At 40.8% G+C, this 25291-nt stretch overlaps 2 protein-coding genes across 11 annotated transcripts in view; one reads left to right on the plus strand and one right to left on the minus strand.

Annotated features, from left to right (window-relative positions):
• Positions 1 to 25291, plus strand: part of CARD19 (caspase recruitment domain family member 19) — an 82102-nt gene that overhangs the window by 32479 nt on the left and 24332 nt on the right. For 2 of the 5 annotated variants that reach the window (XR_005930974.1, XR_005930975.1), the window contains 2 exons: positions 21635 to 21771; positions 23059 to 23809. Coding sequence is in view for 1 of the 5 variants with exons in the window: in XM_041118779.1 (XP_040974713.1) it covers positions 23059 to 23099 (41 nt within the window). In the remaining 4 variants the exon portion in view is untranslated. Of the gene's footprint in view, positions 1 to 21634; positions 21772 to 23058; positions 23810 to 25291 lie in introns of those variants that run through there. The other 3 variants (XR_005930973.1, XR_005930972.1, XM_041118779.1) reach the window with 2 other exon arrangements.
• Positions 1623 to 22539, minus strand: NINJ1 (ninjurin 1). Of its 6 annotated transcripts, XR_005930977.1 has the most exons (6): positions 22271 to 22539; positions 12532 to 12766; positions 7716 to 7866; positions 5967 to 6122; positions 4316 to 4609; positions 1623 to 3705 (listed from the first exon to the last, which is right to left on the minus strand). XR_005930977.1 is itself a non-coding variant. In XM_030043522.2 (4 exons), the coding sequence occupies exons 1-4, from the start codon at positions 22343 to 22345 to the stop codon at positions 4588 to 4590; spliced, it is 483 nt and encodes a 160-aa protein (XP_029899382.1). In that variant the 5' UTR covers positions 22346 to 22538; the 3' UTR covers positions 1623 to 4587. The 6 variants fall into 6 exon arrangements, 3 of the variants coding, with proteins under 3 accessions (XP_029899382.1, XP_029899383.1, XP_040974714.1); XR_005930976.1 differs by having other exon boundaries at positions 1623 to 4609; XR_005930978.1 differs by having other exon boundaries at positions 1623 to 4609; positions 7705 to 7866; positions 22271 to 22538.

A 25291-nucleotide genomic window follows, 5' to 3' on the forward strand; every position in this document is an offset into this window, starting at 1 on the left:
GAAAGTAACAAGCCCGTGCCCTGGTCCAAGGAGATGTTCAACAAGGCCAAGTGCCGGGTCCTGCACTTTGGTCATGGCAACCCCATGCGGCGCTACAGGCTTGGAGAAGAGTGGCTGGAAAGCTGCCCAGCAGAGAAAGACCTGGGTGTGCTGGTTGACAGCCGGCTGAGTATGAGCCAGCAGTGTGCCCAGGTGGCCAAGAAGGCCAACGGCATCCTGGCCTGTATCAGAAATAGTGTGGCCAGCAGGAGCAGGGAGGTGGTTGTTCCCCTGTACTCTGCACTGGTGAGGCCGCACCTCGAATCCTGTGTTCAGTTTTGGGCCCCTCACTACAGGAAAGACATTGAACTGCTGGAGTGTGTCCAGAGAAGGGCAACCAAGTTGGTGAGGGGCCTGGAGCACAAGTCTGATGAGGAGCGGCTGAGGGAACTGGGGCTGTTCAGTCTGGAAAAGAGGAGGCTGAGGGGAGACCTTATTGCTCTCTACAACTACCTGAAAGGAGGTTGTAGCGAGGTGGGTGTTGGTCTCTGCTGTCAGGTGGCTGGAGATAGGACAAGAGGAAATGGCCTCAAGTTGTGCCAGGGGAGATTTAGGTTAGGTATTAGGGAAAATTTTTTTACTGAGAGGGTTGTCAAAGATTGGAATGGGCTGCCCAGGGAAGTGGTTGAGTCACCATCCCTGGAGATATTCAAAATCGAGTGGACAGGGTACTTCAGGACATGGTTTAGTGGGCTTGGTTAATGGTTGGACTTGATGATCTTGAAGGTCTTTTCCAACCTAAATGATTCTATGATTCTATGAGCACAGCACACCAGCACCTCTGGTACAGGGCAGTGTGCCCCAGTCATCTAGTACCTACACCAAAGCATGGTTGGCAGGGCTCAGTGCAACTTGTGGGAAGATGTGCCAGAACACGGGATAAAGCATTTGTTAGAATAAATTAAAACGAGTGACCAAAACCTTACAAATGATAGTTGAGGGGAAAACAGTAACCAGGATTCTGCTTTCCAGTTCAGCCCATTTTATGTAATACTCAGCTCCAGAATAAGCTTCAGGAGTGACCTGGTTTAGAAGACAAATACTTAAAAGTCAGTTCCAGTAAATATAGTTGTTGTCACCTGCTTCAGTAAGTACAGCTACACCAAAAATTTCAATCCAGGCAGTCCTAGATGCTGAAGGGACTAATGAGAATGACCAGAGCGGCATGTCTAATTTTTACTCTGCTCAGAAGCTTATGAAACAGAAGTAAACAGATGACCTGGCATGAACTGTTTCCCGAGACAGCCTGTAAAAATTCATCTCGCTTCATTATTGATGACCTCTTTTTAAGTGAAATGTTTGCCTACAACCAAGAATGCTGGAGAAGCACAGCAAACCAAAGAACTATTTAAACCCAGGCATTTGTTTGCTACCCCTAGGAGATATTTGCTAGGATTTTAAATAAGCACCTGACTTAAAAGAATAATAATCATGTGATTAAATTATTTATACTTGAAACCAACTTGCAGATGCCTCTGTCTGCTAAAAAATACATGATCTCTGAAGACTTCAGAGACTTGAAACACGGATTGCGTGTTTGAGGATGTTTTGCAAATCTTACTTAATCACCTTAAAAGACATGGTAATAAACCAGCATCCTTTTTATTTAAAAAAAGACATCCAGTTGCAAGTTGAAACCTCCTGATGCCCAGTACAGTCTCGTAGTCAGATGGATGACTTTCAGATCAGGTTTTCATGTATTTAGAACCAAAAGAAGAGACCAGGCCCTCTGAAGTTGCAAGTCTCTCTGTTGTGATGCTTCAGCCACACTTTCAGGAGCTCAGGAAGCAGAAGGATTCATGACAGTTTTTTGTTGTTGTTCTGTTGTTCTTGTTTTGTTCTGCCCGGCTCTGGCAGACTTCAAGTGAACAGACACCTAACCCCTTAATGCTGATCTCCACAGCCAGCTCTTGGCACCCAACAATGAGTTCAGGCTTGAAGTATTTTTTCTTTCCCTTCTGTATGTCCCAAAACCTGTGTCTTGCGAAGTCCACTGGAATCCGTAGTTGACAAGTCATTGCCTCGTGACTGTTCCCTGCTCTACGGCGCTGGATCCAGTTAGTTCCACAAGCCGCTGGGAGATGGGATATACAAGCCTTGGTAGTTTCTGTTGGACAACAGCTTAGCAGCAAAGATGCTATAAGAACAGCTATTATGTTTTTCAGGAGAAACCTGCTGTAACAGCTTGTTTGCTTGAGTGACCTCAAAAATTATGCTCCAATAAAAAAGGGAATAAAATGGGAAAAGACCTGGTATGTCTGTACTGCACCCCCCCTCTGACTGCTGTTTCAGTGCAAGACAAACATGATCATGCTCATAAGAGAGGGCCATGGCAATAAGTAGCACAGGAATGGAAAGCTACATTCAAAACTGGGCCAAATCACCACCAAGTGTAAAGATGGTAAACATCAGTACAGCCTGGGCATCTGTTTGCATCTGCCTTTACGGTATTAAGGGCAAGCCAAAAAGTGAGTGGATTAGCAAAGTGCCAGAAACACATTTCTTCTTACCTTAATGTCTTGCTAAAAAAACTAGAGATGCAAATCTGGCAATGAAAAATATCTAATATTCATACCTAAGTTAAAAGTAACTATCTTTTGGACAGGTTATGTATTTAGGATGATACAAAGCAACTACTTCAGACACCTAGCTTAGGTACAGTTTCCTGTACAGAAGAGAGGTAGGTGCCTCTAGAGAGCCTCTCCAGACTGAACCAGATGCACAGATGGGCAAATATTCCAGTGAGTAAAAAGGTGAAGGTAACAAAGGTGGTACATTCAAGGATCTTATCAAAATTACTGCCCAATGTTGAGCCACAGATAAATTTGATGCTTGGAAGGGCTCTGCTTATAGTTGCCTATTTTCTCCGAAAGAAAGGTTTTTAAGGTTTTCAGCACTGCTATTTGGCCAGTCAATTCACCACACTGCAGCATTGAAACTGCGATAGCACAAGTATGCATGAATAGTCCTTCAACAGTTCGCTGGTTTGTAAAAAATAAGGAAAATTGTCCTGAGTGCTTCATTCAGAACTTGTTCTGAGCTAGGTTTAAATTAGTACAACACGCACAATTAAAACCATTGCTTGGTAGATACTGGTTAAATACATGTTAAGTTGGAAATGAAGCAACAAAAGATGAATTAAAAAATGAAAAAGAGTGTCTATTCCATTACTAATCACACAAGTTTCTGATTTGTTTTCTGTTAGTAATTCTACAGAACATGTAAATGAAGATGTGGTACATCAATGGGCCTTGAGACATAACTAACAAGAAATTTGATCAATAAAAACTGTAAATGAGATGAAACACATGGAAGTCAAACTTCTATTAACATGTGCAAGGGAACATTTAAAAATTAACGGTAAGGAAATGTATTAGTACAAATCTGCATCTACAAGTAAGCACAATCTAGAAAACTAGGATTTTTCTGATTGCAGATGTCATACTTTGGAAATAAAATGACTGAAATGTTTTTGTTGCAGAAATTTTTATAACCTACACCATTACTAGCAATACTGTATTTAGAAAAAGTGTCAGTCCCTGAGCCAGCAGGTAAGAACCTAGAAGATATAAATATCTCTCTATATATGTTTAAAAATAAAAATTAAAAAATTACTTACGCTTTTAGCCATAAACTCATAAGAGTAACACAACTGCAGCAATCAATCTTGGGAAGAGAAGAGGGAAAAGTAAGTTATAGAGGGATGAACTTCTTTCAATTTGCTACTTGAATTGCTGACAGGCACTCAGTACCAGTTTAGCAGGTAAAGTTCACCCTGTATCCTCTAGTTTTCCAGTTCGGCCTAGAAAAGGTAGAGCTTCTAACAGGGTTTCCAGAAATATATTAAAACCCACAGAATACAAAGTATAGCAGTTAATAGTAAGAAACTATTAGCAACTAGGTTATTTGTGTGTCTGGGGACAAAGGAGAGGAAATTTTAAGTGTGGTCCAGAGATGAAGAAACAGGACAAATGAGTACCTGTGAGCAAAACTGGACAAAAGATAGCCTGCTGTTTCTGTTTGTCTCATCTTTGGTTTAGCTAGAGTGGACAAAAAAGAAAACAAGGCACAGCTCCCTTTGCGCACTGCAAAGAACGACCACTGCTGAGCTCTGGAGTACATAGGTTTGGTGCCAAGCGAGTGAAACAAAGGACAATGTGACCACGCCAGAACCGAAGGCCTGCCATTTCTTACCATGGTGGAAATGACAAATTGCCACAAAAACAAAAGGCATGGAAAATGGGAAGTCCTGTGAAGTGCCACGGGTTGCTTTTACCTTGTTTGATGAGCTTATGCCACTTCTCTGAAAAACAATGAGTTTCTACAGAAATTGAAATGCCAATATTCCAGAAAAACGATGTCCTTGGATCAAAATCAACCTTTCCTTAGATGCCAAAGAGTTTAAATATTAACACATGGGAAAATTTAAGTACACAAATGTGTTGGTTGTTGGAAACTTGAGAAAGCTGCTCGGTACGTCCAGCTTCTTCAGATTATCTTTTTTTCCCCGCTGTGTCCAAGTGTAACTGGCTCAAGGGCAAATGGCATCTAGAATGAATGATTCAGGTCTCTGAAATACAAAACAAAGATATCGAGATGTTAGTTAAACAGGAATTACAGTAAATGACAAGTTTGCCTTAAAGGGGGAATTAAGTTTTCTTTGGAAAAGTGCCCATAATAGTAAAAGTGAAGCCAGAAAATGGTGGCCACTCACGCCTCTCAGGGCTTTGAGGAGGTTGTGGCAGCAGATTGAAAAAGACTTATTTTCCAAGTTACATTCAGATGACCAGATGTTTTTAGCAAGGACAATGTAAAATGAGCAAACAACAGATCTAATGTTCCAAAGCAACAAAGAACTTCCACATTTGACAAGTCTGGAGCAAAAAGACACAGGTCCCAGACACCACATTTGGCCGTTTTATTAGGAAACCGCATGTGTGAGAAGCACGAAGGCAGGATCACACAGCTGCTGGTTTAGTACGGATGTAAACTTGCTTTAAACACCCTTTGGTCTTGCCTCTACCTGAGGTTACATAAACCAGCTACTGTTTCTCCTTTATTGAGGCACTGCAAGTTTACTAAAACAATTTCAGCAGTAGATACCAATCATGTTTATGTATGTGAGCAAATACTGTGCCTGTGCATAGTTGTATGTGATATATGATATATAGCTGTATGAGCTAGTACCATCCACAAGGCAGAACAGTGTTTCATGCCTTCATGATGATCTCAGAAAAGTTATACGTGAAATGGTTTCTCATTTAAGACCTAGCTTTCTCACTAGGGATTCCACAATCCCAGTCATAATTAAGCCACAAAGCCCTTTGGGTTGACAGTTTATGGAGGACAGAAGGAGTAGTAGAGGAGAAACTCCAACACAAATGCTGTGAAGAGCCCCTTCTTGCCAGATGGTGTCAGCTAAGCAGTAAGACATTGCACAAAACCACTGATGTTTCCATAAGACTTAGCCACATACATGTGGGAAGGAAGGGGAAAGTAGACAAAGTCCATGGACAGGTGGGAGAAATTTGCAGGGGGATGCTCTTCATGTGTTTAAAGAGCTAATGCACAGTAATGTTCAGAAGCCAGCCTGGCATGTTAGTGCTGTCCAAAGCTGAACTGGATTGTAACACAAAAAACAGATCTCCTGCAAATTTTGTAACAGCTGCAGGGTTCTTCAAAGCACTTCAGTACTGAGTTCTGCTGTAGAAAAATACAGCAGTTGTCTTTGGGAAATGCTGCATAAGCAGCATCTCCTAAAAGCCAGTGAGAGATCAGAAAGGGAGCAGAGCTGGCACTGGTACTGGGGAGAATCAGTAAGGCACCTCATTAGAGAACGTGGTACTAGTAGAGAAATAGCGGATAAAATGTGGGTGAGCTCACCCATCACTGCAGTATCCTGGTAAGGCAAGGTGTGTCATACCTACCTTCTGGATATTAGCTGACTTCTCAATATACCATTATATTAAGGCACTAACTGGCTTGGGATTGGATTGTCAACTCATCTTCCTCTCTACTCAGCATACACCGGTGTGATAAGCAAAACCTGCTTCTCCTCTCTTCCCTCTTGAGTTTTTCTTTCACTGTATCAAAAAGAGGCAAGGTCGGGATTCTGGTATGCCACCTTGTCCCTTATTTTAATTTCTTGATGCGTATTTCAGATTCTTGTCTCTGCCTCTGTTCCTGGCTATTGTGCATGTTTGTTCCTGTGAAGACAGCTAAAATTCCAATAAACCTTCATTCAGTTCTCTTGGCTTTGCCAGTGCAATTTTGTGGTTAGTGTTTCAGTATTTTTTTAGTATGTACTACTGAGATGGACATTCTACCTATAATTCTGATAATATCTCAGATAATCTATGTGCTCTTTGCTGCTAAGATTACATATTTATTAGTTTATTTGTAGAGACTGTGGCCAGAAAATACAATAAAACTATCTTGTTTCATTGCCAGAATTTCACAGGTTTTGGTTAAAGCAGACGATTCCGCCCACACCCCAAAATAATTTCATTCTTCATCTTCCTAGTAATTTGTTGCACTGATTTCCCCCCGTGCTGTTTAGAGTCCTGGTAAATTTTAGTCTGTTTTCCATTCTTGTTACAGATTTCTGCTGCACCATGCATCTTCAGATTAGGGGTTTAAAGGCCTTGTATCTTCTTTTTCATGGAGAAAGGGTTTCATCTAGAAGTTAACTCAAACTGATAATGTTATATGTATGGGCTGTCTGCCTTGTAGCCAGTGTACCATGGCTTGCCAGGAAAGTCAAGTGATTCCTTCTTCAGCAGGTCTTCTGAACATGATTTGAGAATTGGAAGATAGAGAGCAGAGCAATGTTGGCACACACAGACTTAGCAGTGCTATTTTAAAGGCAGATGTTGGACTATATAGTGCTTCTTGGGCTACAAGCCTACAATTTAGGTTTATCTTCCCCCAAATTGTTCAGCATAGCTATGATGCTAGGAGGATACCCATTTTGATTCCCACAATTCCTATATTTATCCTTCTGTATAAGTAAATAACAAACATTAAAATGCAGGTAGAGCAAACAATATTGTTCTAAATGACTGCATGTATCATGTAAAGTGATAGTGCACATCTTTGCGGGCTGAGTCTCCCACAAAGCAAAAGCCCTGCAGCTTGGGAGGACAGAAAAGCCACACTATCTGCATAGGATCTGAAGGGCTCCAATGATGTGTAGTATTATATGTTGGACTTAATAGCCCTAGTTACTTGGATAAAGATTAAGTCTTCAGTGTTCACAACAGACTGGATGTAGCATACTTGAAACCTTTCTTAAAAAAAGAAGAGGCATTTGGAGGAAGCAAAACAATATTCTTTCTCTTCTTGGTTTAGTCAGCAATGAGGAAAAGGAGTGGCTAAGCCAGAAGGACACCCTTTACACTTCCCGTGCGTGACACATGCAAGGGCCCCCTGACAAAGTTAGATGCTGTCATCAACTTTTGAACTCCTACATTTACAAATACACTGTAATAACTTAGCAGTTCCTAGTCGCTTCGGCTTTTGCAGTAGACTGAAGTAAACTCCTTTGTTTGTGAAGGCTAGAACTGTATAGATAAGCTCGTGGCTATTTTTAAAGCTATGCCCTCGTGTGCACTGCATTCTTGTATGCTATGCCCTACTACCTCAGGGTGCAGAGACCACACTCACCTTGTACTTACTGTCTCGATGCTGACTCAGCAAACGGCTTCTGCACTCCAAAGGCAGTGATAAAAATATTCACAACTACTATAATGAATACTAGTCCAGTTGCAAGGTTGTTGAGGAAATCCAGCTTTCCATGTTTTGCAGGGTTGTTAAGGTCATATTTTACTTCAAAGAGAAAGGAAAAAATATTTAATTATATGTATATTTCAAAATCCAGAATAAAAGTCTTCATAACTCATGTAGTTCAAGAATTTCTCTTACACTGAGCTATTTGCATCAGTCATACTCAAAAGGGAAATAAGATTCTGCAGTGCCAGCAAAAGTGCTAAGGAGAAGATCTTTAACCACAAGGAGCCTATTAACTTCCAGTTATTAGCATCTAATCTCTGTGGATGCACATGGGAAGTAATGGATACACAAACATTACTAGAAATCTTCTGAGTTCTTGATCTTTTGAAATCTAGTTTTGTTGCAGATTTTAAGCATTTAAAAATTATTTCAGTCTTGATGACACAAAGCTTGAAGCCCTGACAGGGTGGAATGAAATTAAATTTCCTACAGTTAAAATGCTACAGGTTCTTCGCGAGCAGCCCAATCTCTTTACCAGTGCTGGATTGGTTTTTGTACTGGTGCCCTTCCCCAGCTGTACTCCCTGCTTTTGCACCGATTCTGTTTTTAGAAAGCAAGGGCATTATATCTGTTAAACAGAGGAAGATTTCAAAGCAGTGTAGCTACAAGTTCTTTTTACAGAGAGCATCAGCTGTGTAAACATTTTCTTTTGTTTCTTCCAGTTCTTTGGTTGAACTGCTATAGGGAGTGAGGGAGGAACACACAAGGGAGATGATAGTATTAATTTAGTTTAAGCTTTGATTCCAGGCCTTGTGAAAACATATAAATGAGTTACATTGGACTGATAATAGACTTGATGACAGGGTAAAGCCTGTGCTTGTACAGGACAGTAAGAAGTCTGGGGGCGCTTGCCTGGCATCATGTGGAAACCCAAGATTTTCCTCTGTCTGTTCTTTTGCAGTGAGGGGTCTGCAACTCAGACCCTCTGCTGAATTTGTTTGATGCTGGTAGAATGAGCGCCGATGAATTCTGGAGTGTGTTCTGAGAATGGTTTTTGTCTGTTAAGACAAAATTCTAATTTTTCTAATTAAGAATTCCTAATTCTTAACCGTGTAGACCACTGGAGCTTGCGTGTGCATGTACAGGACATGTGAAAGAAAGTTCATACCTGACAAGGTTTTACAGCAACATAAATAAAACTTTGAGCTCCTTCTGATAGGCACATACATAGGTGTGTAGCTTACGACTGTACTGCATGAGGTAGACTTTGTTATACACTTTTAACATAATGACCCTGTCAACACTGCAGAACTTAACCACAGAACCAAGACTCGCTTGCTTGTTGAAGCAGTTAAGTAGAAGTGGTGGCAAACACTCATGATGCTGAAGTATTAAAAGCCAGGTTCACTTGGTGTCCCTAATTAGGAAGTCTAATGCTGTTTTGGTTTCAAAGAATTCTGGGCGCCTGTTCAAGTCCTGTTTGCTAAAGCAGTATAGTCAAACATCACAGGCCAGTCAAAGCACTGAAGAACAGCGTGGGGGAACTATCTGAAAAGCTTAAGCTACTGCACACCTGTGTAGGCATGAAATAATTTAAGCTCAACAGTACTTAACCCTGAAAATGAGTTTATGTATAAACATGTATGTATAGACATGTATGTCATGTATGTATGTATAGACATGTATAGACATGTATGTCTGTAAAACATCTGGAGCTATGTGGATGCTTGCATCCCAGCAGTACCTGGAAGGACTCTAGTACCGTCATGTGAATGAAGTGGAATAAATGAAATGGAGTAATTAATCCTGAAGTATGGAAGAAAAGCATTTCAGGTGGTTGATTTAAAAAAGAAAAGGCAATAATGGCCTCACGTGTTTTGTGAGTTAAAAGAAATCGTGCTCAAAGGAGAACTGACACTTTCAGAGCTGTCCCCTTGTCCAAATAAGGGTCAGAGAAGACAACTATTGCTTGTCAGTTTAGGCGGTGCTCTAAATTTTGAAGTAGAATTGCAGTAATCCTATCTTTGAGATTATAGTACTTAAGATGAGGGTGTTTGTGAAAATATTCTTAAGAACAGTTATTCTTTAAGTATTTTATTATAGTGGGATTAGATTACTATGATTTCATGCCACTTAAACTATTTCAAGACATTCTTTGCTTTTCTTCCAAAAAGTTAAGATTACCAAATCACTTTCAAGGACAAGTTTGCTGAACATTTTTCAAAATGTTTTTGTGAAAGGCTCTTTTGAAGGAGGAAAATCTTTTAATTCCCTAGTAGAGAACTGTGAGAATGGGTAGCTCCTGGGATAAACCTCTGTCTTAAGGAAAGAAACTGGATGGTTGCACAGACTTTTGTTTGGACTTGTGAGAGCTTCTAAAAGGCAGAATTTTGTGGCTGAACAGAAAGGCAAACTGTTCCTGCAGGCCAAAACTACCAAATACACATTGTGAAAAGCAAGTTCTTGCTATGGTGCCTGTATCTTTGAGCCTTCATGTCCTGTTTCCTATCTTCAGTACTTTTGAGGTCAGCACGACAGCGTTGCTCCAACAGCATACCACTATAGGCTGAGGGCTTTGTCTTCCTCAGTAGGCTAAACCTACAGCCACTGCTGACTGCAGAGTGCAGGCTGAACCCCTGATGAATCTCACTGTTTGCTAAGTGGTCTGTGAACGCTACCTTGGCCCAAATTTGGAATCTCCTCTGAGGCAGGACTTGGATTTTGCTCTTGTACGAACTCTACCAAATGCAGAGACAGCTGTATTCTGTCTCTTTTATAAGAAAGAAAAAAGCTGCGTCAGCTGCATATCAATATTACAAGCCTTATCTATCCTGTTTCCTTGGAACTTCCTCCTTGAACAGTTTTTTCAGTTGTGCTAAAAAATGGAACATTGAAAGACTAACAAAGATGCCAAAGGTGGCACTGATAACTTAGTAAATGCCATGTGTGAACTCTGTGTAAGATCTGTCATATGGTACCCATTAATTTAAAGGGAAAGATTTGAAAGAAGTTATGAGAATAAATGATCATATATCACTAACAAAAGAAGTGATCCTTAGCTGTTTCGTACCAGTGAAGGAGTCATTTATCTCAGTCAATAACAGCGTTCAACTGATACTGAAACCTAAACATTCCCTCTGATTTCCACACGTATCTTTGATCGACTCTCCAAAGTTATGGTCCAGGGTTTTGGGTGCTGCTAATGAATGTCACAGGTTTTCAGCAATTTTGCAAAGTGCCACTGGATTCTTTTTTGCATTTTGCCTTGCAAAAGCATGGGGGAAAATATCACAGTAGGTTAAGATAGCAAACAAAAGTACTGAAGACTTGTTTAAGGTCAAAACAGAAAACTCAGATTTCCGGAAGAGTGCTGTCTCTCCACACTCTGTGGACTTTTAGCTGGGCTTTTTTGGGTAAATCATGCTCACTTAGTGATGATATTGTTTTAGAAATGAGCCTGGTTCTATAGCTACTTAGATCAATATTCTGCCTTACAGTATAAGGCAGAGGGTGTAGGACATATGTGTGCTACTAATCTAGCAATACTAACTTAAAATACCTAATTTTTAGTGGTAAGTACTGGTTCTTGTGCCTCATAGCATTGTGCCTATTAATACTGAATAGTAGAACCTCTACTTTTGAGAACAGCAAAGATGCTGCATTGAACTTCTAGGAATATGAAGGTCTGTAATTCAACAATTAAGACAGAAAGGGGGGGAGCGGGGGAGGCAGGGAGCAGGGAACTAATTCTACAGCTGTCTCATTAAATGCGTCCAAAGCATGCACTAACACAACTCCTGTTTGAACTCATTCTCTTGAAATGATTTCTAGCATACATCAAATGTATCACATCACATTTCTTTGGCAGAAAGTAGAAAAGGTTTCCCTAGCGATAAGCAGAATTCAAGACAATCTATTTGTAGTCCCAGGATGCTACTTGGACTGTGTTTTCACATTCTACATAACTTCAAATTTTTTGACTGAAGTCATAGTATGTGGATAAGAGATGAGGTATGTTCTTACGTTGAAATCTTGCTCCAACTAGCCTATTTTTCTTTTTAGCTTTAATTTCAGTTTAACACAGGTTTGAAAATTAACAATAAGAAGTACCTTTCTACCACTCCCCACCTAGAGATTTAGGATGCTTTGAATAATTTCATAAATCTAAAACTAAGGGGTTTTTTTCACTATTGTCAAGCCTTTGCTATCACACCTTTGATTTGATTGCAGAAACACAAACAAACTGAAGACAATATGCCACACCAACATGAAGATGGACATTTCAACTTCCACTACTGTTTGAGAGTTCTACGTTCACAATATATTCTTATAATATTACTTATGATATGACTGACACAGAACAAACACATTTCAGACATAAGATTAAGTAACAGGTCTTGCCAAAAACAGTATTATGAAACTGGGCAGGCTGCATGATCCTAGCTGGCCTATTAATGTTTCTTTTACAGTATTTCATAATTTTCCTTCCTCCTCAGGCCTTCTGAAACGAAAAATATTCATGATCTGGGCAAATGAGTATGAGGAAGTTGATCAAAACTGAAGATTCCACATAAAGCTGCCCTTACTGCTTTTGTTGCAATATTTCTATGGTCTTAAGAGAAAACCTTAATCAATTCTGAGGTAAAGCCTTTCAACTATAACAGCCTTTTAAAAATAAAAGGGGAGGCTATATACCATCTTATAGGTGTATATGTGTATATATATATATATATGTCAATGGTTCTTGCTGTTGCCACATACCAAGGAATATCAGGAGCACTCCCACCATGACTTGCAATGTCAGCGACAGGCTGATAAGAATGATAAGTGGGATGTAGAAGGAAAAAGAAGGTCCTTGCTCCATCACGGCTTTCAGTTGGGAGGCATTGGCCATCAGCAGGGCAATGTCCAACATACTCTCCGCAGCGCTCTTCTTATTTGCGTAGTGATTGATATTCATAGGTCCATTTCTTTGAAACCACTGTGACATTCTGCGCTAAAATTGGGAGAGGGGAAAAAGGTTATTCACATCTCTTTTAATTGGTGCAGTGAGCGAGAGATGACTTGGCCCATCGACTGATTTCTGTAATCATACTGATAGAGTAGTAGTGGTACTGAGACTATCAGTGCATCTGATTTCACTCTTTCCACTGTCCTCCATCTGATAAGAGAGCAGTAAATAGTGTCTGTACTGGACTTTGGCAGATACGCTTTTTCCAGCTTGTAGGATCAGTCTAAACAGTCAGTATTTTCTACTCTGAGAAAAGGAAAGAGTGAAAAAGCTGATAAGTTTGCACTGAGAAAAGTTGGGAGGGAAAAACCACTGCAAAACAATCAAGCAAACAACAAATTGTTGCAACTAATTTACTCCAAAAGGCATACTTAAAAATACAAATATTTATTAAATTCACTCTCCGTCAACACACATCTACATAGCTCCTTAATTACTCATGAGTCTTATTTTGAGGATTTATGTGGAAGTTGGCCACTGTATGAGCTTTGCTTGACCTCTTTCCCTGCTGCTTCTTACTCCGTCATGCCACTGTCCAGGTCCATCCATACACAGTGAACTGTTTTTCTGTTTAAATATCATATGATCTGTGGTTGCCAAGCACTGCCCAATTACAAGGAAACTTTTCTTTCAATTTTTGCATCAGCAGTTGTTTTATTTTTTTTTAATTCCCCTGCAAACAAACAGGGCAATATAAACCAACTGCAGGGCAAAACCAGAGCTAGTTAACCCTGCGGGATGAATAAAATGAGTTTTTCCTGATGACGATTCATGTGACCCAACTTGGAATTTGACAGCTCATCTCCCAGGGCTGCCTATTTCTCTGCTGATTAGATGCAGCTTTGGGTAACTTGGTTAGGCTTAGATGCCTCACTCTGAGATGAAGGAAGAGTAGGTCACCCTCTTTTCTGCAGTCTCTGAACAGGTTAGGAACTTCACTCTCACTGCTCTTACTTCTAGACTTTGTTTTCAAAAATAATACACAAATACATTACGAGTAAGCTTATTCTAGCTGACTTCTTTAAACCTGCTTCTTAGAGACCTTTTTACTGCACAAATGTGTTCCCACTTGCCAGAAAATACTGTGAGGACAGTCTCTCTTTGAAGGTTAGTTCAAATGCAGAAAACACCCTCTAATTACTCTCTTCAGCAGCACTAGTAACTACCAAATTTCCAACTCCAAAGCCAGGTTTGCCACTGTCCAGACTTAGAAGTGTCCTTTTAAATAGGGCAGGTATTGATGCATACAGCAAACACATCGCCAGTTTTTCCAGTGCATTCAACTACTGAACTTGACCTATTTTCACCAGACACGTTGTAATAATCAACCACAGTCTAAATATTTTACTGAGAGAAAAATGTCATGGAGCAGTGGCAGACTTTTTTTCTGCAAAGGGGAGGAAGCCACATAATCATAGCTTCATGCAGACAGCTTCTTTACTGAGACCAAGGTCCCTGGAAGAAAATGGCTCCGAGATGGATACTGACTTCAGTCAGGAAGAACTCGACACTCATTTGGTTTTGTCTATATCCCACAATCTAAAAATGCAATTTGGCTGGGGAATCTGTCCCACATTTGTCACCTTTTCTCTCGTCAAGGAGAGTGTCCTCTTCCCACCCCCCTGCCCCATTAAACCACTATAGCATTTGGATGCTTCAGAAAAAATAACTGTAATTCTAGCATACCATCCACCAGAAGCACTAAACCAGGTGTGGATGTTCATTTCCTTATGGAAAGCAGCATGGAATATACACTGGCAGTATTCAGTAGAAAAATCCAGACTAACATTTTTCACTGTTTATTGTACAGTAAAAAGCCCAACACACACATTTAGCTCTTGGCTACCTAATGCTAGCAGTGTAAGAGGGGAGGGGGAACTACGCATGTAATAGCAGAATTCAATTTCTGGGCATGAATTTAAAAGAAACTTTTCTCAGTAGACTGTAGAAGTAATATGATCTATTTTGTCATAAGTTCATAATAGAGGAAGTTTTTTCCTATGTTTAGTAGCTAATTAACTCCTTCCTGCCAAAAATACTGACTTTGAAATATCTGTTGGGTCTACGAGGCTGCACTGTATAATCCAAAAACTACATGGGTAGCTGTGACTGTTCTTAATCCTGATGGAAGGGGACTGCAGTGCAAACATGACAATCAGTTTCTTTGTTTTCACTCGATGTAGAAGTGTGATCATGTTTGACATGGCTTTTTTTTTTTTTTTAAACTATACAAAAGAGTAAATAGTCTGGGCTACATCTTCCTTTCAGTTACATCTGTGACTACATGATGTAAGAGAGTTTCTACATAAACAACAGGATATGATCTTTTCTTTTTCCTGGGGAAATATACTGCTGCACTTTTAGGACCTCGGTGTTTGCTAATTTTCTGTATGGTCAAGTTGCAGGTGGAAATAGTAGGCTACGGCACTTGAACTATGGTGGAAGCAAAGGTTTTGAGTAATTTCTGAACTCCAATAAATGGAGAAGACTTTTAAAAGTAGGGTGCTGCTAAGGCAAACCAAGGCAAAACTTCTTACTCCTGGAATGACAGCTCAACTATTTACTACGTTTAGATTCTAAAAAATGGCATTCTACTCTGTTAAGAGGCTTTCGGCTACCACTCCTGAAAGCAGACCAATTCAGAATCTGAACTAGGCATATGGAGAACTGAAACGTCGGTTCTACTGTACAGAGCTTTTTCTCAGCCTGTGATCTTGCCTTCTGCCAGGAAAAAGGATCTGTAATCGTGAAAGCCCCAGAAACAATCATTTCCCATCTCCTGATTGAGAAATGGAGCCTCCTGACTCATGCTGGAAAACCATAAAACAAAACAAAGCAAAAAGCAAATTAGCTTTGCCTTCTGGAAGGAAGTTGAAGGCAACTGCCAAAAGTATTGAAACAAATGCAGTCAGTACTAAGGCAGCAGTTTTTAAGACCAGACTACGTGTTACACAGCAATATATAGACAGGCAATGAAAGAAGAGCTGTTGCCTTAACCTCAGGATAATGAGAGTCATGTATAACAGAAATTATATGGGAACTTTGTTATGTGGCTTTATGGTTTCAGGGAGATTCCAAGCATGTAGCAACACTCCCAGCCCACAGCACCAAACTACACTTACTGTGCTGCTATCACCTGCAGAGCTGCAGAGAGGGAAAGTGAAACTTCTGGAGATTTTCTAGGATGCATGTAAAGTAAGGCTTTTCCTGCAGGTGTCACTTGGCAAGAGAACAGTATGTATGCCACGTGACCTGCTTCAGTCTCAATGTAATCAAAACACCTCATTACACACTTTCAATATTCAAATTACCTAGTACAGACAAGCTGATCCCTTCAGTCGAGGTCACCAAATGAGTCTGAGGAAAAACAGCATGTGTGTTCACATGTGTGTGCATAAGGGCCAGGTGCAGCTGGAACTGCTTGCTGTATCTTCCTTTCCCTGTCAGTAACAGCCTGCCTTCAGGTCTCCCATTGCCTGCAAAGCATCAACCTTTGAGCAGAACAACCTGCCGCGCTAGTCTACACTCAGTTATAAAAAGGAGAGGAGTGAAAAGCCTCCCCCCCTCTTGCTCCGTCCATGACTGGAAGAATCCCCTGTGGAAGAGCCTATTTTCACAGTCACACGATGCTGTCCCCACAGACAGCACCGCTCCACATCTCCACACTGCAGCAGGGTCTGTTTGCTTGCCCAGAGCACTGCAGTTTGCAAGGATAAAGCTAAGATGCTACATCAGAAGCTGGCACTTTTTTGCTTCTATAAAACCAAACCTTCACACTAGGATTGAATGGTATGGGATACATAGTCTTATTGACAACTGTGTTGGTACAGATTTTGCTGCTGCTTTGCTTCACTCGCCATTTTAACTCACCATTACGCCCAGAAGAACTGAGTCCCTTTGAAATACAGAAAGGATTTATTAATTACATTAATTAAAAAATAAATAAAAGTGGCACTGAGGTGAATATCCTTAGATGCTGAGTTCCATGAATCACGTCTAAGACCCACTTGGTGATTCAACAGGAAGGAAATAGCACTGAAAATGGAAACGTTTGAAAACAAATAATAAAGTATCTTGGCTAAATACAGTAACTTGTTATAGTAAGGATTTCTGCTTCTATTACAGCATTAAATCACTACTTGTGACAAAATTTATGCAGCTGTTTGTTCAACAGAGTGTTTATCAAACACTAGTGACTGCTGAAGTAGTCAAATTAACGTGCTGGAATTCTGACCAAAAAAAAAAAGGAAGGCCCAAGAGTAAATTTTTTTTTTCTTGTTCATCTTGACCTCACTGAGTTTCCCAAAATGGTACCAGTTAGTTGGTCCTGAGAAGACAGGTGGGGTTTTTGACATGCCAGTCATCTAATCCACAGAGAAAAAAAACCTTTGTGAAAATGATGCCTATTTCGCATTTGGATTTAGAACTTAGTTATGTTAGTTTCTGGCACTCTGCCCTATGAATGCAGGAGGAAAGAAATCATTTGGATTTTGAGTGCAAGTTTTTAGGATTCATTCCTTCTCTTTTGGTACGTTCCTAGGTACTTTACTCAGGTTCTTAAATGTCTTCCACCATATATATGTTCCCCTAAAGAGATTGTTTTAAGAAAATCTAAAAAAAAGCCAAAACAAAAGCCCCACAAAAAATGTAAAAGACAAGCATTGCCTGAACCAATAGGACCTTGAGACTTCCAAGTTAAGAGTCAGATCTGTTATGAAGACTGAATTTACTGTTCTTGTAATGAAGTTAACAGATACTTGCAGTAGCACAAGACTGGTTACTGTTTTCTTTTTAAATCCCACTAGAAAACCAGTATTTTGCAGCTAGCAAGGAGAAATTCCAATTTCCCAAATGAGCACTTAGAACCAGAAATTGCAAAGTATGAGCCAGAAGTACAGCCTGAGTTGCTTTAATTTTGATTTGCAATTTGAAATTGCAGCCGCTTAATATCAGCTGGGACTGCAGGACCCAGAGCTCAATGTGTTTTGCTTGTCAGGCCCAGAGTGTCGTATCTGGGTTCTGAAAACACACAAATCTTTTATTATTGGTACAGTATTGGCACTAAACACTTTCACGGTATTCTAACTTTAAATCATTATGTGGTAGAATGCCATTACTAAATAAAGGAGACCACAGTTTTGTATGGGTTAATTGGGAAAATAATGGTGATTATTATTTATATATCCTAAACAAGTTGTGCTTCTGATTAATAACACCTTCCTTAAGCTGTCAGAAGGATCTTCGCCTTCAAGTACATTTACTCTGAAACACAGTCTTCATAATCTTTGGCTTGCTCTAACTCTGCATACAGTTTACTTTCTATTTTAGATTAGTGATTACTGGAGTTGTATGGCAGATTTTAGACACTTTAATAGCCAAATAGCCTGATTCAAAATGAGATTGGACAAGCCTGTTGATCAATATGACCTCTGGGTTTGTAACGTCATGAAGCAAGCTTCCTTAAATTCTTATGTTTAGGGACAGTCCTAACTTTAAAATAATGGAAACATGGTACATAATAATGAGGCTGTGTAAATAAAAGGCTGAGTCATACTGATCTTACAGCAGACTGTTCTTTACTGTGTTTTGCAATAGACTTTCTAATTCAATCATCTAAAAAGATGCCAAAAAGCCCTTTTGTTTAAAAAGTAATTTTCTAAGTTTTTTAAGTGTTCACCTTTAAGAAAAACACTGCACGGCAACCTTTTCCAGATCTTTTAGTGGTAATTTCATGTTCAGGAAAAATTCCAGTTATATCAAAAAAGAGAAGGATCAGACATAAAAGGAATAACACAGGACTAAAAGAGAACACAACTTCAGAACTTTACTTTTATTTTTTTCTAAGATCAACCCTACAGTTACAGAACTGAACTAGTAACTTTATACAATTATTTAATAATCCTCATAGATGTGGGATTTCTGCCCACATCTCCATCACCTACATACTGAAAATGGGCCATACATGACCACTCTGAAATCAGACTTCCCCTCTGCCTCAGAGATCTTGCTGATCTAATAAAATAGGCAAAATATTCTACAAGAAAAGAAATATTCGTCCAGCAAAAATACTTTAAGCTATATCAGTTATGTAATGGATGATTAGATCCGTTCTACACCTCCTCAGAAGATATTATTTCTTTTCCCCCAGTAAAACATTAGATCACTTATTCAGCATAGCACTGATTCAGAGAGAAAAAACCCTACATCTGGACTGAATCATCAGTTACATTTCCCACAGGAATTTCATTTTGGTGGGGGGCGAGGGAATCTGTCCATCCAAGTACCAACCTAGTGTAACACTGCAATCACATCTTGAGACAGTATGGTTGCAGGCAATTAAAAAAGATAAAAATTAAATACTCGGCCTGTGTTTATATTTCATAGACAGCATCAATTTTCTAGCATGTTTAAAAGCCTATACTTATGAAGAGCTACTTTCAATATAGATAGACAGAAAATGCCAGTATGACTACGTTAAGAGAAAAAAAGTGGCAACCATGCTGATTCCTGCGAGCTAAAAAGCTAGTATGAAAAAAGGAAAGTACAGTCATGTTAGTTCAGGGCAGAGCACTGTTTTCCTAAAGCTATACTGGTTCCAGGACCAAGTTAGAATATTTTTACTCATTAAATGAGTTAAAAATAATCAGCACACCTGATGACTAACTTTGTTAAATGAAGTAACAACTTAAACTTGTTTGTACAGCTATTTAAATAGAAGCTTTCTCCTGTATGATTTTTTTTTTCTGTCTTGTATTACTACTGCTCATTGCAGCGATTTGTTCTTATAATACTGTTTCTTGCAATTGGACTGTGGGCTGCCTATTTTGTGTTGTTAAAGCACTATTTATTCATTCTAGCTACTTAAAAAACAAGGAAACAAAAACTTATTACCAATAGTTTCAATATTTGGAGTATATCAAATACTCCAAATGCAATCTGATATAAGTAATGCTTTAGAACATGTCATTTTATTCTATATGCAGTAAAATTCTTTCAAGTTCCTACAAATTTGAAATTTATTACTTGCAGTGTGATGCCAAGAAACTGCCATGTCCCAAAATTACTTATGAATTAATATACAATTTTGAATAAATTTTTAGTAATAACATGACTATAATAGAAGCCAACTATTCCAGAGCTGTTCTTTTCTACTATCCAATTCTTATTCACCTTTTTCATAGTTCTTTAACTCTTTCAACTAGCACTTCCTGTTATCTTGGAAACATTAAACTAGGTTTTACAACATGGTGAATGTAGACTGTTTCAATATGGACCATGAACAAGGAAACCAAATAGAGGAAGATGAAAAAACAGTTACTACCTGCATGTGTATAAACAGATCCTTTGCACAAGTGGCCAGACACTTCTGCCAAGTGTAATTACTCACATTAGTGAGTGAGGTGTGCCAGACCAACCCAGTATTAGAAGCAAGGAATTTCTTGCTTCTAAAAGCTTGACAGCTGCTGAAAAAATTTATCCAAATTAATGATGGAGTTAAAATAAGCCACATTAAGCCAATATGTGACCACTCATTCAGAATTACACTGGGCTTAACTAGTCTTTTTAAAATTCGTGTGCTTTGAATGCTTTGAAGGTAAGACAACTATATCTGCATTTCACGTCAGCTCTTCTGCAAGAGAAGGTAGCAGTCTATTGCTGAAGATGTGCAGGAGAATCTATTCTGAGGAGAGGGCAGACACTAGGATGGGCAGTAAGCAAAACAGGGTGGTCCAAGCTGCGATGCCTGCGAGCATCCCTAAAAGTAGACACTTCCGCACTTTTGACTCCAATACCAAAGATTTAGACACCTGCAGATTTGTGGTGTCTCCAGGTTTAGTTGGCTGCTGAGCTGGGGCGTTCTTTTGTTTGTGTAAATTGTGAACTTGGTCAGATTTTTTAAGGTATCTCCTATTCACAGATTAGTTTTTAAGAAATCTGTTCCCATCTGTTTTACCTTGCATATACTTCTTTTTTGGGTTTTTTTGGTGAGAAAATGAAAAAAAGTGTCTGTAAAGTTCTCTGATGTGCTACTGTTTATGTATAATACAATATAATAATACATTTCACTGCTTATTCTTTATATGGCACTCACATAGAACTTGCAGTTTCTATGGGAAAGATTTAACAAAATGATTGCTTGCAGCTAAAGATGAAGTAAAACAGGAAAGTTGCAGAACAATTCTTGGAGCAGACCAAGTTAAAAAAAAAAAATTCCCTGACTCGTACTTGTGATGCAATCACAACTCTATGTTAATAAAAAAAGAAAATTGCTGAGAAGTCAGTGGCTTAAAGGAAGCCCCTTCAGGCCACCAGTTTGATCTGCGTATCCCAGCCTTGATTCTCTTTAGGTACTTTCCAGGATTTATTAAAACCAGATTTTTTTCTTCTTGGTATGATATTCATGACTACAAGGGCTTGTCAGGAAGGGAAGGAGGAAGGACAGACCTGCTACACAATCAGTCCAGTCTGTCTGTAACCAGAAAGGTTTACCAGTGACATAGAAGGTGGTTTAGTACAACTCTTGCTATGTGGCAGAGCCTTAGGTTGGAATAAGAGCTACTTTTTAGAGTCTAGTCCTTTCCAAAACAACATAAAAGATGCTCTTTTACCAGTCTGGCTTTTCAGCTAAGTGGCATGCTTGGAAAACATCCTTTATGTGTAAACAGAAGAATATGGGATGAAAAGCTTTCCAGTGAAGTTTTCTGGTCCTGTTTTGACTACATGGAGTAGTAAAAAGCTGGGTATTTCTCTTCTTGTTTTTATTTGGATTACTGTATGGAAAAAACCAAGCCATACGGGCCCAACCCTTTAAGTAATTCCTCCTACTTTTGTGCTCACTTATCTCCCGTGTAGGTATCCCCGAGTAACTTTTCCGTCCTCTCCCAAGTCACCTGGGTGGGAGCACCCTCCCTGGTTCAGAGAGGTGCCGGTGGGCTCCGAGCAGAGATTCCTGGGTGGGAGGACACCTGTGGACCCTTCTGCTGACCTGTGTAGGAACTAAGGGGTCATCGTGCCAAGGACTAAAGAGGATTTTCTTTTCAGTCCCCCCTTGGCACTTGCCTATCTTTGAAGTGAGACAAAGCGGGATGCTTGCAGCCGCATCCCTACAAAAAAAGTGCTGAATTAACGGAAGGCGTGTTAAAAAAAAAAAATAAAATAAAAAATAATAATCGAGAAGTGCCGGTTACCGGACCACGGCAGCAGCCAGCACACCATCCCCTTCCCGGCATTTCCTCCCGCCCCGGCTCAGAGGGAGGGCTCCGCGGGGGCACCCCCAGCCGGCCGGGGCGGAGGTGGGCTCCGGCCGCCCCCGGCCCCCCCCCCCGCCTGCCTCGCCGCTGCTGTGAGACCCGCCGCTCCCCCGGCCCGCTTCCCGGCGGGCTCCGCCGCCTCCTCATGGCCCGCTCCCGCCCGCCATGCCCGGCCGCCGCGGCAGCCCAGCCCGCTCCCGCCCGCCCACAGCCGGCGGGAAGCGCCCCCGGCCCTTACCCGCTCGTCGGCCGCCGGCTCCGCGCCCTCCGCCAGCCCGTTGAGCTCGTGGGTCTCGCCGCCGCCGGAGTCCATCGCGGCGCAGGGCAGGCCGGTGCGGCCCCGGCCCCGGCCCCGGCTGCCCGCGGGGAGCCCTGTCGTGCCGGCCGGCCCCGGCTCCGCGGGTGAGGGGCGGGAAGGGCCGCTGGCCACTGAGGAGAAAGTTTCCAGTGAGGCGGCGGTTGCTGGAGCTGGCGCGGCGGGCTCCCCCCCCGCCCCGCTCCGCTCCGGTCCCTCCCTCTCCTCACACAGGCCGCCCCGGGGGCTGTCGTTCCAGCCCGCCCCGGGGAGGTTCCCCGCCGGGCAGAGGCAGCCCGCCGGCCCCGCCGGTGGAGGTTTCCGTGCGGGGCGGAGAGCGGGCCGGCGGGCAGCCAGGGCCCGGGGCCAGCCATTGCGGCAGCGGCTTCTTCCCTGCCACAGATTTGGTTCGGCGGGAAGTTTCTCCAGCTCCTGCTGGGCTTGGGGCTGAGGGGGATCTGGGGTCCCAAGCGGCTGCCTCGCACCGTCAGCTTGGGTTTGAGACCAAACCGCTTGGTGTTAAGACCAAATTTCCAGTGTTGGCCAAGAATCGTAGTTTGTGCTGTTCTGGGGAGGAGTACAGGTGGTTGGTACTGTATGCAAATGTCTCATTTTAGAAAGCTCTATCTGAACAAAATTAAAGTTGAAGGCTGGGGGGTTATTCTAAGAGCGCTCTTGTCAGTGGTTTTAGGTTTTCAGGTTTTCTGCCCTGTTTTTTTTTTTCTCCCTAGACTTATTTTCCCACCTGTACCATGGCAAAGGACGCACATAAAAACAATTAACATACAGGTTTGATGGTGATGGAACATCAGAGGAACACTCAGATGCACAGGAACAGCACAACTGGCAACAAGAACAATAAAGTAAGCCTAAAGTATGAAACAAAGCAAAATAATTTAAATTCGATTTTTAAATGTCATTTTTGCAAGCAAACCTTCTGCTACTTAAATTTAACAGTGTTCAGAGTAAAAAATAAATAAGGATGTGTCTTATATGACCACATGTAATCTCTTTTAAGGCTAGGAAAGGACTGCTCATCTGCACTGAAAATGTTCTTGGGTAGTTGTTCAGCGAACCTGTTCATATGTGTGGTGTCCAAACATGTATTCCTCAGGTTAAGTCCTTAAAAATCTTCTATGTTAGGAACCACTTTTCTCACTCTCTAAACAGAATTAAAGGATATTCTATTTACAGAATGTAAATGAACATATAGAATATAAATAAACAGACAGAATGTAAATATAAATAAATATAAACTGAATTTTTAAAAAAAAGTATAAAGGCCTTTTGCTAGACCTTGCATAAAGAGAGACAATGTAGAAGCATTACTACCGATTCCTTTATCACCAAGATAGGATTTTTACTTAAGCACCTCCTGTGGAGGAAAGCCCCAGTTGTATTTAGTGCAATAAACACAAAGCTGTTGGACCTACAATCATGAACAGGTTGCAAGAGGCCACTGCTGAAAGGAGGTCTAGACACTTGGTTGTCCTCACTTCATAGCCATTGTGCTTGGGAATTACCTGTTAGCCTGAGTCTCACAGACATGCACCAAGACCAAGCCCTGTTTGCAGGGAGGGATCTGCAGTTCACTTCAGCAGGTCCCCCAGCCAGACTAGTCAGAAGGTTATATATGAGGTCTCGGACTGCAGCATACCCTACAAAGTGAGTCAGCCCAAAAATGCAGATTGAGGCTTCAGGATTGTGACACATCAAATAAAAATCTCTACCATATACCATATTGCTGCAGCTTTTTCCATGCAACAGCTGGGCATGCCTCTCTAACATACAATAGCTACTGAGCGGATATGAGAGTGGAATTATGGCAACCACCTTAGAATTTTATGAGTCTCTGACTATTTAGTCCTTTGGAGTTTCTCCAGTGGGGTTTGATGGAAATTCATATTCACCTCAGCATGAAACTGCACTGACGTCTTGTAGCTGACTTTTGGTTTTGAGTTCACAGTGATTTTTCACTAAAGCAGACTTAGTTGGTGACTGAATCCAGTTTTAAAGTCCATGCAGAAGCATATGGACAACAAGATGTGGCTAAGCACAAATTAAGCACAAGTTAGGCTTCCATTTTTAATACTAAAGGTCACTGAAGATTACATTTCACTGTACTCAGGACTGGGTTGAATTGATCATTAACTTTTGTCTCAAAAACCCCTCGACACACTGTAGACTTGCAAGTTACTGTCTTCACAAACTGCAGAGCAAACATTTATTTAATTAGACTTTATAGGAAATCCTCATCTATCTTGATTCCTAGTGGCCTTCTCTGCCTCTCTTTAATACAGTGGGCTATAAAGCACTTAATTAGAGAGAGAAATTCAGTTTTGTTGTTATAGTCCATAGAAAATGGAAGAAACTGCATTATGAGAGCAAAGATATATTTGTATCTTTTGTTCTTATGCTGAGGAGAGTATACAGTAAAAGGAGAAGAATGGATGTGAGCTAAAAAAAAATGTTCGTTGCACTATTTTGAACCAGTGCTATGCTGAACCCTCACCTGCCATGTTTCCAGTGGATGGGAATATCCTGTTAATTGCTCAGGTGGTGTTACGACCTGCCAGGGTGGGCACAATTTTGTCAAAGAGTAAGCAGAATAAGGTGACACTGGGGCACTTTGAAGCAAAGCTATAAACCACACTATGTTGTCAGTTCTTAACAAGTCTAAGGCTTGAAAAAGCACAATGCTTTCCTTAGTTTTTGGATTTTAGTAGCTGAACGTCAGTAATGGACTCAACTAGGGTAGCCTTTATCAGACACGTTACCAGTTAACAGTCATTAAATATGCTTGGACCATAATTGCCATGGTGTTTGGACCCAGAGAAAAGCTGGTCAGAATCCTCTCTGGCTGCAACTGTCAGTGACATTTTCAGAGGTACTGCTATATTTTTAGTTGCCCCTTTTTCATCTTCTGTAGCTCTTCGCAAATGCATTTTGATAAACTTGTTTGGC

This window comes from Aquila chrysaetos, chromosome 20 (genome assembly GCF_900496995.4).
Source record: "Aquila chrysaetos chrysaetos chromosome 20, bAquChr1.4, whole genome shotgun sequence".
Lineage (NCBI taxonomy): Eukaryota > Metazoa > Chordata > Aves > Accipitriformes > Accipitridae > Aquila > Aquila chrysaetos.